This window comes from Salmo trutta, chromosome 16 (assembly GCF_901001165.1).
Source record: "Salmo trutta chromosome 16, fSalTru1.1, whole genome shotgun sequence".
NCBI lineage: Eukaryota > Metazoa > Chordata > Actinopteri > Salmoniformes > Salmonidae > Salmo > Salmo trutta.
Genome location: NC_042972.1, coordinates 50922063 through 50939741, shown reverse-complemented (window position 1 = coordinate 50939741; position 17679 = coordinate 50922063). Strand labels below are relative to the sequence as shown.

Sequence of the window (17679 nt, the reverse complement as noted above, 5' to 3'; positions counted from 1 at the left end):
GTATGTTCATCAGTCTGGGCTAGTGTTGGAGGAGGAGCGGTGCGGCGATAAGGCTGGACGCTGGAAGACAGAGGGAGCAAAAAGGGCCCACACCCACCTGTCCACGGGGCACTCCCAAACAGCTGGTGGGTGTCTTCAGTGCGAGCGCCAACGTGGGGGCAGTTCTCTGTACGTAGCTTGTGCTGTCTGTAGATGGATTCCCTAGTGGGGAGGCAACCATGAACAGCCGTTTGTGGAAAGTTCTTCTGTTCGGAGTGTGTTGTCAGGGTCATGATGATGGGTTATTGGGGGGTCCAGGTCTGATCATTTAATTACAGATTAGGACGAGGGCTTCTAGCGGGTTGTTTGTGTTGTTGAGTAGGTTCTTGGTTGTTCACAGGTCTTGCCATGTCTCCCCACTGACTACCCGGTGGCCCTGGTGGTTCTTGGAGGGGTGAAGGCGGTTTGTAGGGTCCGGTTCGGAGGGTCCGTGGGGTCTGGACTGAGGCTGGCTGGCTTGCTGCTGTGTGGGATCAGGGGCGGGGAGGGCTAAGGGAGGTGGGTCTGGGTCACTAAGTAGTGGACGGAGTGTAGCCTCTGTTGTTTCCTAGCGTGATGGTACTGGGGAGGTTTTGGATTCCGCCCACTCCGGTTGGGTCCGGTCTTAACCGGACCAGCCATTTTCGTTCCCCAGTCCAGACGTGGTCTTTGTCCAGGACCCTCCTAGCTACTGACTTGAGGGTGGCTAACCTGCTTAACCAAACTTCTATGTTCTAGTTCTAGATGCATTCCTTGTTAAACTATACTGTAACTATCTTGGATTCTGTGGCAGAAAGAGGGTATGCTCAGAGTGTAAGGTTCTGTATTTATTTTCTTAGTCAATCTTGTGCTCTGTTTCGAAGTGTTCTTGAACGTAGCCCTGTATCTTTGTGTTCTTGAACGTAGCCCTGTCTTTCATTTTTGTTCATTGATTTAACCTGTGTCAGTTAGTTAATCTGGTCTCTCAGCTCATTTAGTTCAGTTCATTCTGTTTGTGTCTTTGTGAGGTATTGTTCGTTTTGTCTCTACCAAGCCTTTTCCTAGCTCGTTTGTGAGAACCAGTTATAGCCTTCAGTTCTAGTTTTGATTCACCTGCCTGTTTGCCTACCTGTGTATAACCATTGCCTGCCTGTGATCACGATTCCTGCCTTCTGCGAAGGCGAAATAAACACCTGCCGCGCTCTGTACGTGAATCTACCACTTTTTCTCCCTGAGTAATCATTACACAGAGATTGTTACACAGGGCTGAATCTTTGCACTTTCTGAAATATGACCCAAATTGGGGGCCTTGAAACTAACTTCAAATTATTCCTGTGGCCTTCACCAGGGAGTTCAGGTTAGACGGCACAACGCCCAAACGGCTCTGGATAACTGCCCTACTCTTGTGTAAGCCTTATTAAAGCTACAACAGTGTCAGTGCTTAACCTTAATGTTGTTGACAATACAACAGAAAAGATTAACAGAAAATTACATTTACTCACGGGTGGCCAAAAATAACTACCTAAATGCCAGACCCCTACTAAGCCACGCCTCCAGTCTTCTGCTATGACCCAGTGGATCATAGCTCATTAACCCAGCATCAACAACCCAACTTAAAGAAAACAATGGGTTGTTTGTGACCCAACTGGCTGGGTCAAAATAACTCAATGTGTGTTTGGTCCAATATTTACCCAAATTGGGTTGTTTTCAACACAGCATTATTTAGAGTGCTGGAATGTCAGGGCTCAACCTATGTGCCCACAGTGTGGCTAGATGCTAGGATCCTTACCTCTACTGTGGTCAGTAGTCTAGGGGCCTCCATCTGGCTGCAGGGGCCGGACTCTGAGGTCTGGGAAAGGTGACGGTACTGGGAGCGCCCTCTGACCATCTAGGAATGCTGACTGGGGAATGCTCAGCTCCCTTCCTCAGGGGTCAGTGCTTCTGTAGGCAGACTGTGGCTCCTCTCTGGTCTCCCTTTCGGCACAGGGGTCTAAGAGGGCGATGGGTTGTGGGGAAACGCTCTTTCTCAGATTACACTGGGCCAGGATTGCTGGAAGGAGAGGTATGTCCTTTGTTATACCCCCCCCCCCACACACACACAACTCGCTATTGAATTCTTACCCCAACATGATCTTCTCAGACTGTTGGCAACATCACATATTATTAGCATTTTCATAACATTTAGAGTCTGCTGGGAAAGCACTTGCCTTTATTAACTCTCTGGGCTTGAGCCCTGAGATCACATGGCTACAGTTGGTAGTTAGCCAGCCAGTCGGCTTTGTTCTAGCTAGTGTACTTCACTTTCCCTTCATGATACAATTAATGCCTTTTCAATGAAACCATAACATGTTTCTTTTTGAAATTATACTGAGGCAGTAATCTCAAACTGTAATTTATTTTGGTTTTATTGGCTCAAAGTCAAGCCACTAAGTGCAAGGGCTTGTCATAGAAATGTGCGTGTGTGTGTGCTATTCTTACATATTGATAGAGACGAGCTGAGGAGTTCACTACTACAGTTAGTTCTGAGCTTGTTAGTTGTTATGCTCAACTAACCTTCTTTTATTGCGCTGAAATGAGGCAATGACATCTCTTATCATGTACAGTTGAAGTTGGAAGTTTACATACACCTTAGCCAAATACATTTAAACTAGGTTCTTCACAATTCCTGACATTTAATCCTAGTAAAAATTCCCTGTCTTAGGTCAGTTAGGATTACCACTTTATTTTAAGAATGTGAAATGTCAGAATAATAGTAGAGGGTGATTTATTTCAGCTTTTATTTATTTCATCACATTCCCAGTGGGTCAGATGTTTACATACACTCAATTAGTATTTGATAGCATTGCCTTTAAATTGTTTAACTTGTATCAAATGTTTCGGGTAGCCTTCCACAAGCTTCCCACAATAAGTTGGGTGAATTTTGGCCCATTCCTCCTGACAGAGCTGGTGTAACTGAGTTAGGTTTGTAGGCCTCCTTGCTCGCACACACTTGAGGTCCGGGCATTGTGATGGCCACTCCAATACCTTGACTTTGTTGTCCTTAAGCCATTTTGCCACAAATTTGGAAGTATGCTTTGGGTCATTGTCCATTTGGAAGACCCATTTGCGACCAAGCTTTAACTTCCTGACTGATGTCTTGAGATATTGCTTCAATATATCCACATAATTCTCCTCATGATGCTGTCTATTTTGTGAAGTGCACCAGTCCCTCCTGCAGCAAAGCACCCCCACAACATGATGCTGCCACCCCTGTGCTTCACGGTTGGGATGCTGTTCTTCGGCTTGCAAGCCTCCCCCTTTTTCCTCCAAACATAACGATGGTCATTATGGCCAAACAGTTATTTTTTTGTTTCATCAGACCAGAGGACATTTCTCCAAAAAGTACAATCTTTGTCCCCATGTGCAGTTGCAAACCGTAGTCTGGCTCATGGTGTTTATACTTGCATACTATTGTATGTACATGTCACGGCTGTCTGTAAGAGGGAACCAAGGTGCAGCAGAGGATGTGCTCATCATTAGAATTTTAATTCAAATAACCAAGAGAACACTACAAAATGACCAAAACGACAGCAAACAGTCCTGTTAGGAAAATACTCAAACAGAAACAATTACCCACAAACATCGTGGGGGAAAAGGAACTTAAATGTGATTCCCAATCAGACATAACAAGCGACAGCTGTCTGATTGGGAAATCACCCCCGAGCCCAACATAGAAATAAAACACAAAGAAAGGCTATAACCAAAACATAGAAAATAAACCATAGAAATGCCACACCCTGACCAAAATAGCAGAGTTCACCTGGTCAGGGCGTGACAGTACCCCCCCTCCAACGGTGCGTACTCCCGGCGCACCAACCTAAAGTCTATTAGGGGGGGGACCCGGGTGGGCGCCTCACCCTCGGTGGAGGCTCTGGCCCCGGGCGTGTTTCTCCCCCTGCCTCCACCCTAGCCCTACCCCTCTGGCCCGGACTGGACCACGGTGGAGCGGCATACTCAGGCTCCGGAGCGGAGCCGCCGACCGGAACAGGACTGGTCACCGGTGGACCAGACACAGGCCGTGCCGGACTGTGGACACGCGCCGTGGGCCTAGTGCGGGGAACAGGAATGGGCCGGACAGGACTGGGGACACGCACCACTAACCTGGTGCGGGGAGCAGGGGCGGGCCGGACTGGACTGGGGACACGCACCACTGGCTTGGTGCTGGGAGCAGGGACGGGCCGGACTGGACTGGGGACACGCACCACTGGCTTGGTGCGGGGAGCAGGGACGGGCCGGACTGGACTGGGGACACGCACCGTGGGCTTGGTGCGAGGAGCAGGGACGGGCCGGACTGGACTGGACACACGCACCACTGGCTTGGCGCGGGGAGCAGGGATGGGCCAGACAGGACTGAGGACACGCACCGTGGGCTTGGTGCGAGGAGCAGGGACGGGTCGGGCCGGACTGTGGACACGCACCACTAACCTGGTGCGGGGAGCAGGAATGGGCCGGACAGGACTGGGGACACGCACCACTAACCTGGTGCGGGGAGCAGGGACGGGCCGGACTGGACTGGGGACACGCACCACTGGCTTGGTGCGGGGAGCAGGGACGGGCCGGACTGGACTGGGGACACGCACCACTGGCTTGGTGCGGGGAGCAGGGATGGGCCGGACTGGACTGTAGACACGCACCACATTCGCCCGGCAAGGGCGAGGTGCTGGCACAGGACGTGCTAGACCGTGACCGCACACCGGCGACACAGTGCGCCCAAGCGGCGCCGGATATCCTGGACCGAGGAGGCGCACTGGAGGTCTGGAGTGCACAGCTGACATCACCCGTTCTGGCTCAACGCCCACCTTAGCCTGGCAAGTGTGGAGCGCTGGCACAGAACGCACTGGGCTGAGCAGCCGTACCGGAGACACAGTGCGCGTCCTCGGCGCAGGATACATCGGACCGAGAAGGGGCACCGGAGGCCAGGAGCGCTGAGCCGGCACAACACGTCCCCGCTGAACACTCCCCCTAGCCCGGCAAATGTGGGGCGCTGGCACAGAGCGCACTGGGCTGTGCAGGCGCACTGGCGATACCGTGCGCACCTCTGCCACCCAAGGCTCTTCCTCCACGCTGTCCCTACGCAGGTCCTCCAGGACCTGCCACATCTCTGCCTCCTCCTTCGCCGTTATCCCCCACGAGAGCAGTGGTCTGGGCTCTTCCTCTGCCCTTCCGGACCACCCCATTAGCCCCCCCCCAAAATTTTCTTGGGGGTGTCTTCCGGGCCTCCTCGACCGCCGCCTGCGACTCCTTCCACCGGCTGGCATCACCTCCTCGACCTGGGAATCCCTCCGCCAGGGTCCTTTCCCCGACATGATCTCCTCCCAGGTCCAGAACTCCTTTCCCTCGCGAGCCCATCTCTCGCGCTCCTTTTCCTCCCGCTGCTTGGTCCTGGTTCGGTGGGGAATTCTGTCACGGCTGTCTGTAAGAGGGAACCAAGGTGCAGCAGAGGATGTGCTCATCATTAGAATTTTAATTCAAATAACCAAGAGAACACTACAAAATGACCAAAACGACAGCAAACAGTCCTGTTAGGAAAATACTCAAACAGAAACAATTACCCACAAACATCGTGGGGGAAAAGGAACTTAAATGTGATTCCCAATCAGACATAACAAGCGACAGCTGTCTGATTGGGAAATCACCCCCGAGCCCAACATAGAAATAAAACACAAAGAAAGGCTATAACCAAAACATAGAAAATAAACCATAGAAATGCCACACCCTGACCAAAATAGCAGAGTTCACCTGGTCAGGGCGTGACAGTACAGATGAACGTGGTACCTTCAGGCGTTTGGAAATTGCTCCCAAGATGAACCAGACTTGTGGATGTCCACAATTTTTTTTCTGAGGTCTTCTGATTTCTTTAGATTTTCTGATGATTTCAAGCAGAGGCACTGCGTTTGAAGGTAGGCCTTGAAATACATCCACAGGTACACCTCCAATTTAATCAAATTATGTCAATTAGCTTATCAGAAGCTTCTAAAGCCATGACATACTTTTCTGGAATTTTCCAAGCTGTTTAAAGTTAACTTAGTGTATGTAAACTTCTGACCCACTGGAATTGTGATACAGTGAATTATAAGTGAAATAATCTGTCTGTAAACAATTGTTGGAAGAATTTCTTGTGTCATGCACAAAGTAGATGTCCTAACCGACTTGCCAAAACTATAGTTTGTTAACAAGAAATTTGTGGAGTCGTTGTTTTAATGACTCCAACCTAAGTGTATGTAAACTTCCGACTTCAACTGTACTTTCTTTCCCTCCTTCCTCCAGGTTTCTGCTGACTGTTGTGGCGGTCCTCTCCTGCTATTCCATTCACCTGCTGCTCAAATCCTCTGGCATTGTGGGTAAGCTGGCCCTCGTCTTCAATTGACCTCATGCTTCAATAGTGCATGTGCAACAACACTGTAACCCGTAGGGATGGGTCACACTATTGCTGAACCATTGATAGGAGATGATGGTATTACATATTGAGGGATGCTGCAGTGTCAAGTCACAGGGATTGGGCCAGATGGAGAAAGATATTACGGCTTGCATTGTTGCCGCACTAGCATGTCTTGATTCATTTGGTATTTCCCTGTAATTCTGTGAATAGTTCCCCAATGGCCCAGCATTAAGGATGTTTACAAAACCTTATATATTGTTCTTCATATTCAGCTATAGGGGCCTAGTATGGAAATAGAGGCCCGGCATGAAAAACCTGTAAATGAACCAGGGGATTCTACACTGACTATCTAACTAAGTGTTGTTTAACTTACTACCTGGGTGTCCCCCTGTAAAGCTGTGTAATGATGATGTTGCGCAACCCGCTTCCTCTCCCAGGAATCCGAGCCTATGAACAGCTTGGCTACAGGGCCTTTGGCACCCCAGGCAAGATGGCCGCCGGTATTGCCATCACACTGCAGAACATCGGAGGTGAGAAGTCACTGTGGTCACTGGTCTAGTGTCCCACAACACAAATCTCTGTGTGTTTGTACAGGCTATGGTGTTATTATAAATCACAAAGCTCAGCAGCAGACAGGCAGACTGTCTCGTCTTCCTGGCCGTTCGATTCACCTAAAACTGTTCACTTGGAGTGCAGCCCTTCACATTACCCACCTATACTTCAGTCCATATTTACATAGCGCTAATACAGCCCTAACTTAACCCTTATGGTTTCAATATGCTGGTCTGGGAAACATGACAGTAGACATTTGAGGAAAATATCTCTCTTTGTCTGTCTCCCTCTCTCTCCCCATCTCTAGTCTCTCTGTATGATATAGGGGAGTATTCGGATCTAAGGCCAGCCATCCAGTATATATTATATATATTTTTTATTTAACTAGGCAAGTCAAACAGCTGCTGCCGTGGATGTGGTGGTGTGTTGGCATTGGTCAGACTTCCCTCACACTGCTAACAATCACTGAACAGTGCAGTGGCTGCCTGCCTGGCTGGCTGCGTGTGTGTGTGTGCTTGGGCAAATCCCTAGCTGTGACAGACACAGTCAGCAGTAGTCAGAAGCCATGTTACCAATCTTTGATTTGTTTCGGGACCTGATAAATAGCTTTAAATCGTTCTAAATCTATTTACAACTAATGCCTTTTGAAACCCACTTTCCACACCGTACCGTATTATTTTCTAGATATCTGTAAGTATTTCTTTCTCGCTCGCTAGATAAGGCGGGATATTTTTTGTGTCTGTAAAATTAAGAATGCAAGAAATGGATATGGAAATGCCTTCATGTGCAAATATTGGTATAATAACCATCATATCATGAGATGACATGTCGCATGGTCCTACCACCACGGAAAGCATACAGTTTATTAGGCTGAAATAGGTTATGATTAACTTTACAAGGTTGTGAAAGTGAACGCGGTGATTGATGCTCCTTTCCAATAAATGTCGAGGGTCTTACTCTGGAGACGATGATGATCGATGCTTTGCTGGCGTTTGACCAATAAAAATATTATTGCTTGTTTCTCCATAATAGTCCATAATAGTCTATCCTACCCCCACTGTATCTGCCAGCTGTTGGGTAGAGCGCACGCGCCAAGACCAGAGTGGGCACATACGCAATGTAACGCAACCATTTTTTGGGACTAAACCATCAGTAGAGTTGGTTTCCAATGGAAACCCATTTCAACTGTATTATTGAAGATATTTTATTGTGCAATATGTCACCATGCACAGTCTTTTATCCCCATCAGAGTCAATTTGATGGAGAAAAAAAATTCAGGTGGGAAAATGTGCATATTTCATGCGGATTGTTGAAAATTCGCATGAAAATCTGTTGCCAGCTGAATGGATACCTAGCTACTGACTGTGTCACTCATAGTTCGGTCTGTCTCTATTCCCTCACAGCCATGTCCAGCTACCTGTACATCGTCAAGTCTGAGTTCCCATTGGTCATCCAGGCCTTCAGTAGAGCGGACCCCAACGCTGAGTGAGTACTCATTGGTCTATCCACTAGATCTACCTGAACATTTCTCTACATTCCAGTGCGCCGTTTAGTAGACAAATGTTTGCACATAGAAAATGCATGAGTAGAGTCGATGTGATTCCTTCTTCTACATGTCAGAGGCATGTTTGTTCTATAAAGTATATTTATATCTGAATGTTCCGCACCGTTGTGCTCTGCTGAACGTTCAGATGTAGGCCACTGCCTAGAGACTGCCCTTTCTGCCTTGTGTAGCTTTAGCTGGTAGCTGAGCTTGTACCATTACCCAGGCTCACCTGGCATGGGCTGTGGGGTGGCGTCCTCAGAGGTTGGTGCAGTGTACGGTGGCCTGGTGGTCTTGGCCTAGTATTCCAGGGGAGGGTGGGGCAGGGGCGTGAGTCTGCTATTGGCTAGACAGAACCAAGGGGATTGTCAGGCATGGCTAGCACACACCTCTTCTCCCGGTCCAACCCCCAGGTTGAGGTGACAACTGCTCCAAACAGCAGTATTGTGGTGATGGGGGTGGTGTGTTGGGGCGCAACTGCGGTCTCTGGCAGTAAGAAGGGGATTCCTGCTCTGCTACTCCCCCTGGCCGGATCTAAAAACAATCTCTGGACTAGACCGGAGAGGACAGGGAGTGCTGAGAGCTGAGCCCTGTCCTGCTCTACCCAACCAGCCAGCCAGGCAGGCTGCTCTAGGAAGCGTCATTCCACAACTCCCTTCTCTTTTAGTCTGTCCAAAGGGCTCAGCCCTGCATCAAAGCACACTGGCTATAGTTGACACGGGGGAGTTGAATACATGAAATAAATGTACAGCAGTGCAGCCAGAAGAGCAGTAAAATTGACTCATGTTAATCACAATGGTGTTGAGACGGCTTCACCATCCGTTCTCTCTGCTCTGGGTTTGACCCCTGTTTGTTATCCGGCCTGATGTTCTGCCTCCTGTCTGTGTTTATTCGTGTCCTGTAGCTAAGTGTTTCAGTGTTGTAGTTATGCGTGTGTGTTTCATTTCTGGGAGAGGGCAGATATTTCTCCTTAGGGATTTTAGAGCTCTTTGAAGGCCTATCAGCACCCTTTGTTGTTGATGAGGAGGGGTGTGACAGATTCAAATTGTGACGTGGGGGTGTGTGTGTGTTGGGCGTAGGACCAGTAGTATGTTGGTTCACGCACACACACGCTCATGTGACAGCTGACAAGTGGCCAACCTCAAGAGGCCACACTCAATGTATTGTCAGGCCCAAACATGACATGAGTAAGCCTCTCGACGCCCAAACATCCACCCACTTACAGATGTTCTATAGACTCTCTCTCTCTCTGTCCAATGGCCAGCAGCTAGTACTTTTGTAACATTCAGTTTTCTGGTTTCATTTATCAAAGGTGCGTGCGCACAGAAAAGACTAAACCTTGCACGTTTTCACCAGAGGTTGGTATTTAGACATTTTGAAATTGACGGGAAAGTGTGCGTATCAATATTTTGTTTATCAATATATGATAGGAACACAATCTCCTGCCTTGGTATAGGCTCTGAGATTAAACAGGCTATTATGTCGTGCTCCTATCGCACAGCAATACTGTAGCCTACCCATACTGTCATAGGCTACCGGTCTATTTACTGTCAGGCATTGTTGTCTATTCAATGAGCGATTGATAAATGGTAGCCTAATACTTGTCGCGTAGCGGGAATAAACCAGTCATGTCAGAAAATGAGAAACATGCCCTGCAATATGATTATGATTTAGGCCTGTATAATAAAAGTTAAATGTATAGGAGACATGCTGCTATGCGATCTTCTTACCAATGGAATATGCATTTGTTTTATGATTAGGCCTACGCTTTAATGTTTTTATTAGCATACCATTATTATAATTCCTGTGCATCAAGCACCACCTCCGTTTCACCCAAAAGAACAATATTTGCTTGCAATACAGTTGCTCAACCACTAGAAGTTATGCTTAAGCATGGTCTGAGATTTGCGTGGAGATACGCACACTTTATCGTCAATTTCTTTGCTGGAAAAATGATGCGTGCAAGGTTTAGTCTTTTCTGTGCGCATGCACCAGTTTTCCTGCAAAGGTTGGTAGGGGTTTGTTTACAGTGGGGGGGAAAAGTATTTGATCCCCTGCTGATTTTGTATGTTTGCCCACTGATAAAGAAAGAATCAGTCTATAACTTTAATGGTAGGTTTATTTGAACAGTGAGAGACAGAATAACAACAAAAATATCCAGAAAAACGCATGTCAAAAATGTTATAAATTGATTTGCATTTTAATGAGGGAAATAAGTATTTGACCCCCTCTCAATCAGAAAGATTTCTAGCTCCCAGGTGTCTTTTATAGAGGTAACGAGCTGAGATTAGGAGCACACTCTTAAAGGGAGTGCTCCTAACCGCAGCTTGTTATCTGTAAAAAAGACACCTGTCCACAGAAGCAATCAATCAATCAGATTCCAAACTCTCCACCATGGCCAAGACCAAAGAGCTCTCCAAGGATGTCAGGGACAAGATTGTAGACCTACACAAGGCTGGAATGGGCTACAAGACCATCGCCAAGCAGCTTGGTGAGAAGGTGACAACATTTGGTGCGATTATTCGCAAATGGAAGAAACACAAAAGAACTGTCAATATCCCTCGGCCTGGGGCTCCATGCAAGATTTCACCTCGTGGAGTTGCAATGATCATGAGAACGGTGAGGAATCAGCCCAGAACTACACGGGAGGATCTTGTCAATGATCTCAATGCAGCTGGGACCATAGTCACCAAGAAAACAATTGATAACACACTATGCCGTGAAGGACTGCCCGTCTGAAGTTTGCCAATGAACATCTGAATGACTCAGAGGACAAGTGGATGAAAGTGTTGTGGTCAGATGAGACCAAAATGGAGCTCTTTGACATCAACTCAACTCGCCGTGTTTGGAGGAGGAGGAATGCTGCCTATGACCCCAAGAACACCATCTCCACCGTCAAACATGGAGGTGGAAACATGCTTTGGGGGTGTTTTTCTGCTAAGGGGACAGGACAACTTCACCGCATCAAAGGGACGATGGACAGGGCCATGTACCTTCAAATCTTGGGTGAGAACCTCCTTCCCTCAGCCAGGGCACTGAAAATGGGTCGTGGATGGGTATTCCAGCATGACAATGACCCAAAACACACGGCCAAGGCAACAAAGGAGTGGCTCAAGAAGAAGCACATTAAGGTCCTGAAGTGGCCTAGCCAGTCTCCAGACCTTAATCCCACAGAAAATCTGTGGAGGGAGCTGATGGTTCGAGTTGCCAAACGTCAGCCTCGAAACCTTAATGACTTGGAGAAGATCTGCAAAAAGGAATGGGACAAAATCCCTCCTGAGATGTGTGCAAACCTGGTGGCCAACTACAAGAAACGTCTGACCTCTGTGATTGCCAACAAGGGTTTTGCCACCAAGTACTAAGTCATGTTTTGCAGAGGGGTCAAATACTTATTTCCCTCATTAAAATGCAAATCATTTTATAACATTTTTGACATGCGTTTTTCTGGATTTTTGTTGTTGTTATTCTGCCTCTCACTGTTCAAATAAACCTACCATTAAAATTATAGACTGATCATTTCTTTGTAAGTGGGCAAAGGTACAAAATCAGCAGGGGATCAAATACTTTTTTCCCCCACTGTATGGCCTCGGGCTCTTTAAATAGAGTTGGGTTTACAGTGATTCATACAGTGTGTCTGACGGCTGGATTAGGGCCTGTCACGCATGCACGCGTGCGCACGCACACACACACACACACACACACACACACACACACACACACACACACACACACACACACACACATTTGTTTTACTATCCTTGTGTGGACCAAGCAATTGATTCCCATTCAAAATCCTATTTTCCCTAATCTTAACCTAAAAACCTTAAACCTAACCTTAATTCTAACCCTAATTGTAACCCTAACCCCTAAGCCTAAAATAGCCTTTTTCCTTTTGGGTACCGGTGAAATGTTCCCACTTGTCCGAATTGTCCTTGTTTTACTGTCCTTGTGAGGACCCCTCAGAGCCTGGTTCCTCTCTAGGTTTCTTCCTAGCCACTGTGCCACCTAGCCACTGTGCTTCTGCCTCTGCATTGCTTGCTCTTTGGTGTTCTAGACTGGGTATCTGTAAAACACTTAGTGACAACTGACTGCTTTATAAAATACATTTGATTTGATTTAGAAGCATGCACAACACAGCTAATAGGAGTTTCAGGAGTTGAATGGGTAGAGGGCCACATATTAAGGAAGAGCAGTACAATAGGTAACAGGCAGCTGGATAGAACAGGAGAGGGTTTGAATACAGGGAATAGAATGCTGTATGTAGAAGATGAACGGTATTGGTGAAATGAGGTGTTGTGAATCTGAAACACTCCGAGTGAGACAGAGGGAGATGGACAGGTGGATCACACATGGGGCTGACATAGGGTCCAGGACCCCCTAGACCCTGATCTGTAATGAAATCATCTGGACTCACTCAGTCACGGTCTGTGCTTCCTGCTTTCTAGGGACTCTCTAAAGTCCCCTCCAACCCTCCTCCCCACCTACGCACACACCCACACACAGACAAAGGACAGTGCGTTAGCCCACTGTGGGCCGTGGACCAGACAGCCCTGTCTGTTGTATGGTCTTGATCGCAGAGAAGTTTAAGAATAACAGCCTTAGCAGCTTAACCAAGAGCCTATATGTCTGAAAGAGCTTCTCATACCCAGGTTGTAGGATACAATGTGCTGTAACAAGGGCTCAATGACCCTCTCGCTGAAAAGCGTGTCAGGTTGTGATTGTATTTTGGTGTACCATTTAGCCGTCCTGCTACTGATTTCACCTTGGTGTTAATGTAACTACAGTAGCGTGTTCACAGCAAAGTGGCAGCAGCAGGACATGGCCAATCAGGCCTGAGGTATTTCACATAGACACATTAAAAGACAATTCAATTTCAGGAATCGTTCTCTCAGACTGAGCCCAGGGTATACAGTAAGTGGCACTCAACCTGTGCCAAGCCACCATGTGATCCGACCATGGGGTAAACCCTGTATCCAACATTCTCAACACTGAGCATGCAACATGTAACACATCTCAATGCCTGGTGACGTGCACAAATGCATGAAGTGCGCATGTGAACACATGCAGACCGTTAGAGGTACAGTATGTACTGTTTATGGCTATTTAGGACCCTCAAATCCAATTTTTTGGCACAGTTTTAATGGGAGGACGTGTGTTTCCCATATACTGTATAGGAGATGCATGTAGAGGGGCCTGGCCAGTGTTTGGCTGAAGGGAGGGTAAGGGATGGAGGGGGAGTCAGGCTAAGAATAGGATCTCCCAGCCCAGACCTGCTCCTCACACGTACTGGAGCACTGCTCAGGCCAAGGCCCTGTGGAAGGAAAGTATGTTTGGGTCAGGGGAGGGGGTGGGTGTGTGGGACTGGGGGGTTGAAGTGAAGTGTGTTTGGGTTGGAGGGGTAGTTAGTACTTGAGGGTATTTTGGTTGGGGGGGATAACTAGAGGGACACAGATATGAGGAGAGAGATAGCTGCCAAAAAGCAAGCGGGATAGCGTGGGAACAGCGCGATTCTCAATCATTGAGAAGTTCAACCTCAGTGTTGTTTAGGTCCCTATATGCCACCCTTATTGGAACCGTAAACTTCAACATAAATCAGTAGCCTTACATAAGAGAGTGGCTTAGATCCACGTGTTAGATGAAAAGAGCAACGTCTCGCAGCAACAACGGTTAGAAATGGACATATTTCCCCAATAAGCGCTACAGGCGTTCCACTGTAAATCAAGGCTGTTTCTATGGCTCTCACAGAACAGACCAGAGCAGACTATTATTCAGACTGGCAGTGACTCAGACTGGCAGTGACTCAGTCGACCAGTCAGCACATGCCGTCATCAGATGAACGATAATGGAAAGTAAAGGAATCAACATTTTTTAAATGAATAGATTTGGTTTACAGTTTCATTATTTTGACCTCCCCACAGTCCATTGGAAAAGGAAGTGTAAACTCTAACATAGTCTATTTTCTAGAAAGGTATCTTGGCAGCATAGATAAAGTGTTTCAGTTTTGAAGCTCATTTCCAGAAATTCTACACAGTTTGGCATGGAGCTAAGAGCTAAGAGACAATATATTCTATACATATACTGTCCATACAGTGCATTCAGAAAGTATTCAGACCCCTTGACTTTACAGCTTTACACACAATACTGCATAATGACAAAGCAAAAACAGGTTTTGGAATATTTTCCACAAAAAAATGTACTATAAAACTGAAATATCACATTTACATAAGTATTCAGACCATTTTCTCAGTACTTTGTTGAAGCACTTTTGGCAGCGATTACAGCCTTGAGTCTTCTTGGGTATGACACTACAAGCTTGGCACACCTGTATTTAGGGAGATCAGGTCTCTCTCTGTTTTTTTTAATACATTAGCAAAAAATTCTAAACCTGTTTTCGCTTTGCCATTATGGGGTATTGTGTGTAGATTGAGGGAAAAAATAAATGTAATCAATTTTAGAATACGGCTGTAATGTAACAAAATATGGATAAGTCAAGGGGTCTGAGTACTTTCCTTCTGCATATATACAATGCCTTCAGAAAGAATTCAGACCCCTTGACTTTTTCCACGTTTTGTTATGTTACAGTCTTATTCTAAAATTGATTATCCCAGATGTGTGCAGTGCGATGGCAATAGTGTCATCCGTGGATCTATTGGGGTGGTTTGCAAATTGCAGTGGGTCTAAGGGGTCGAGTAAGGTGGAGGTGATATGATCCTTAACGAGCCTCTCAAAGCATTTCATGATGACAGAAGTGAGTGTTATGGGACGATAGTCATTTAGTACAGTTACCTTCGCTTTCTTGGGTACAGGAATAATGGTGGCAATCTTGAAGCAAGTTGGGACAACAGAATGGGATAGGGAGAGATTTGGCAGCATTGTGAGGGTTAACATGCTTAAATGTCTTACTCACGTCGGCCACAGAGAACGAGAGCTCACAGTCCACGGGAGCTGTGGTGGACCATGTCGGCGGCACTGTGTTTCCCTAGGAAGCAGGCGAAGAAGGTGTTTAGCTTGTCCGGGAGCAAGATGTCGGTGTCCGCGACATGGCTGGTTTTCACTTTATAATCCGTGATTGTCTGAAGTCGTGTCTGAGCCGTTGAATTGACTTCACTTTGTCTCTGTACTGACGTTTTGCGGTGGTATGTGGTGGTATGCACTTTCAGTTTTGTGCGAATGCTGCCATCTAACCATGTTTTTTGGTTTGGATAGGTTTTAATGACTAAAACAGTAACTTCAAACCTTGCTTACATTTGTATATGATCACATATATCTCTCTATGCGTGGGAATACTTTGGAACAGATTTCCAAAATTAAAATCACTTGGAGCTGATTTGCTGGTGTTTTTAGTCTTATGTCCCACAACAACAAAATAAAAAGAGAACTGGGGTGCAAATAACATCAACTGTGTGCCGCCAGTTGGGGAACCCTGCTGTAAACTGTCATTATGCTAACGCTAGCTATCATTGGCTCGTGAAACTACCGCTAACTTCCTTCATACTGGACCCGGAGACATAAAAACAGTATCTGGAGTGGTATTTTGTTGCAGCTAGCGATATTAATAAAAAATATATATATATTCCTACCCCCCCACAAAGTAATTTGTGGACCCCAGTTTGAAAACCCCTGCTGTAAGTAACCTCTCTCCTCTGTCTTATTTTCCCTCTCTCTGCTCTCTCACTAGTTTATGGTACTTGAATGGGAACTACTTGGTGGTCATGGTCTCTATTGGCATCATCTTACCATTGGCCCTGATGAAGCAGCTCGGTAAGTTGCACCTCTTCTCCCCTCCTCTAACCTCTTTGTTTTCCCTCAAAATAACATCAACCTTGTATGTGTCACCGACCAGGTAACAAACCAAACCTGTGTTTACACAACTCAATACTGTTTTACTTAACAGAGCTAAAGCCAAGCCGTTATGCTCTGGGAGATAAGGTCTTAAGGTCCCCGGCAAGGTTACTAATCAAGTTCGCTGAACCACCACTACAAAGTACACACACGGCTGTCAAAAGGTTCATTAGAGTTACCAGCCTCAGAAATTGCAGCCCAAATAAATGCTTTACAGAGTTCAAGTAGCAGACACATCTCAACATCAACTGTTCAGAGGACACTGTGTGAATCAGGCCTTCATGGTCGAATTGCTGCAAAGAAACCACTACTAAAGGACACTAATAAGATGAAGAGACTTTGCTGGTGACACTGTCTGTGATTTATTCACAAATCAAGGCACACTTAACCAGCATGGCTACCACAGAATTCTGCAGCGATACGACATCCCATCTGGTTTGCGCTTAGTGGGACTATCATTTGTTTTTCAACAGGACATTGACCCAACACAGCTCCAGTCTGTGTAAAGGCTATTTGACCAAGAAGGAGAGTGATGGAGTGCTACATCAGATGACCTGGCCTCCACAATCACCCGACCTCAACCCAATTGAGATGGTTTGGGATGAGTTGGACCGCAGAGTAAAGGAAAAGCAGCCAACAAGTGCTCAGCATATGTGGGAACTCCTTGAAGACTGTTGAAAAAGCATTCCAGGTGAAGTCAGTTGAGAGAATGCCAAGAGTGTGCAAAGCTGTCATTAAGGCAAATGGTGGCTACTTTGAAGAATCTCAAATATAAAATATATTTTGATTTGTTGAACACTTTTTTTTGGTTACTACATGATTCCAGATGTGTCATTTCATAGTTTTTATGTCTTCACTATTATTCTACAATGTAGAACATATTCAAAATAAAGAAAAACCCTTGAATGAGAAGGTGTGTCCAAACTTTTGACTGGTACTGTATTTATGTACACTACCGTTCAAAAGTTTGGGGTCACTTAGAAATGTCCTTGTTTTTTTGTCCAAAATATCAAAATTGTTCAGAAATACAGTGTTGACATTGTTAATGTTGTAAATGACTATTGTCCGACTACACCTTCCAGCTACAATAGTCATTTACAACATTAACAATGTTTACACTCTATTTTTGAACAATTTGATGTTATTTCAATGGACAAAAAATGTGCTTTTCTTTCAAAAACAAGGACATTTCTGAGTGACCCCAAACTTTTGAACAGCAGTGTGTGTGATTTAAATGATGAGGTGGAGGAATAGAGGGGTGTGATAAGGTTCCCATTGACATGTGGAGGTCCTGACAACATTGACAACACTCATGGGTCATGTAACA

At 46.2% G+C, this 17679-nt stretch overlaps 1 protein-coding gene across 2 annotated transcripts in view; it reads left to right on the top strand.

Moving 5' to 3' along the window:
- Positions 1-17679, top strand: part of LOC115150974 (sodium-coupled neutral amino acid transporter 3) — a 66372-nt gene that overhangs the window by 40435 nt on the left and 8258 nt on the right. For both annotated transcript variants that reach the window (XM_029694851.1, XM_029694850.1), the window contains 4 exons: positions 6304-6377; positions 6853-6945; positions 8371-8452; positions 16189-16271. In XM_029694851.1, coding sequence (XP_029550711.1) covers positions 6304-6377; positions 6853-6945; positions 8371-8452; positions 16189-16271 — 332 coding nt within the window. The remainder of the gene's footprint in view (positions 1-6303; positions 6378-6852; positions 6946-8370; positions 8453-16188; positions 16272-17679) is intronic.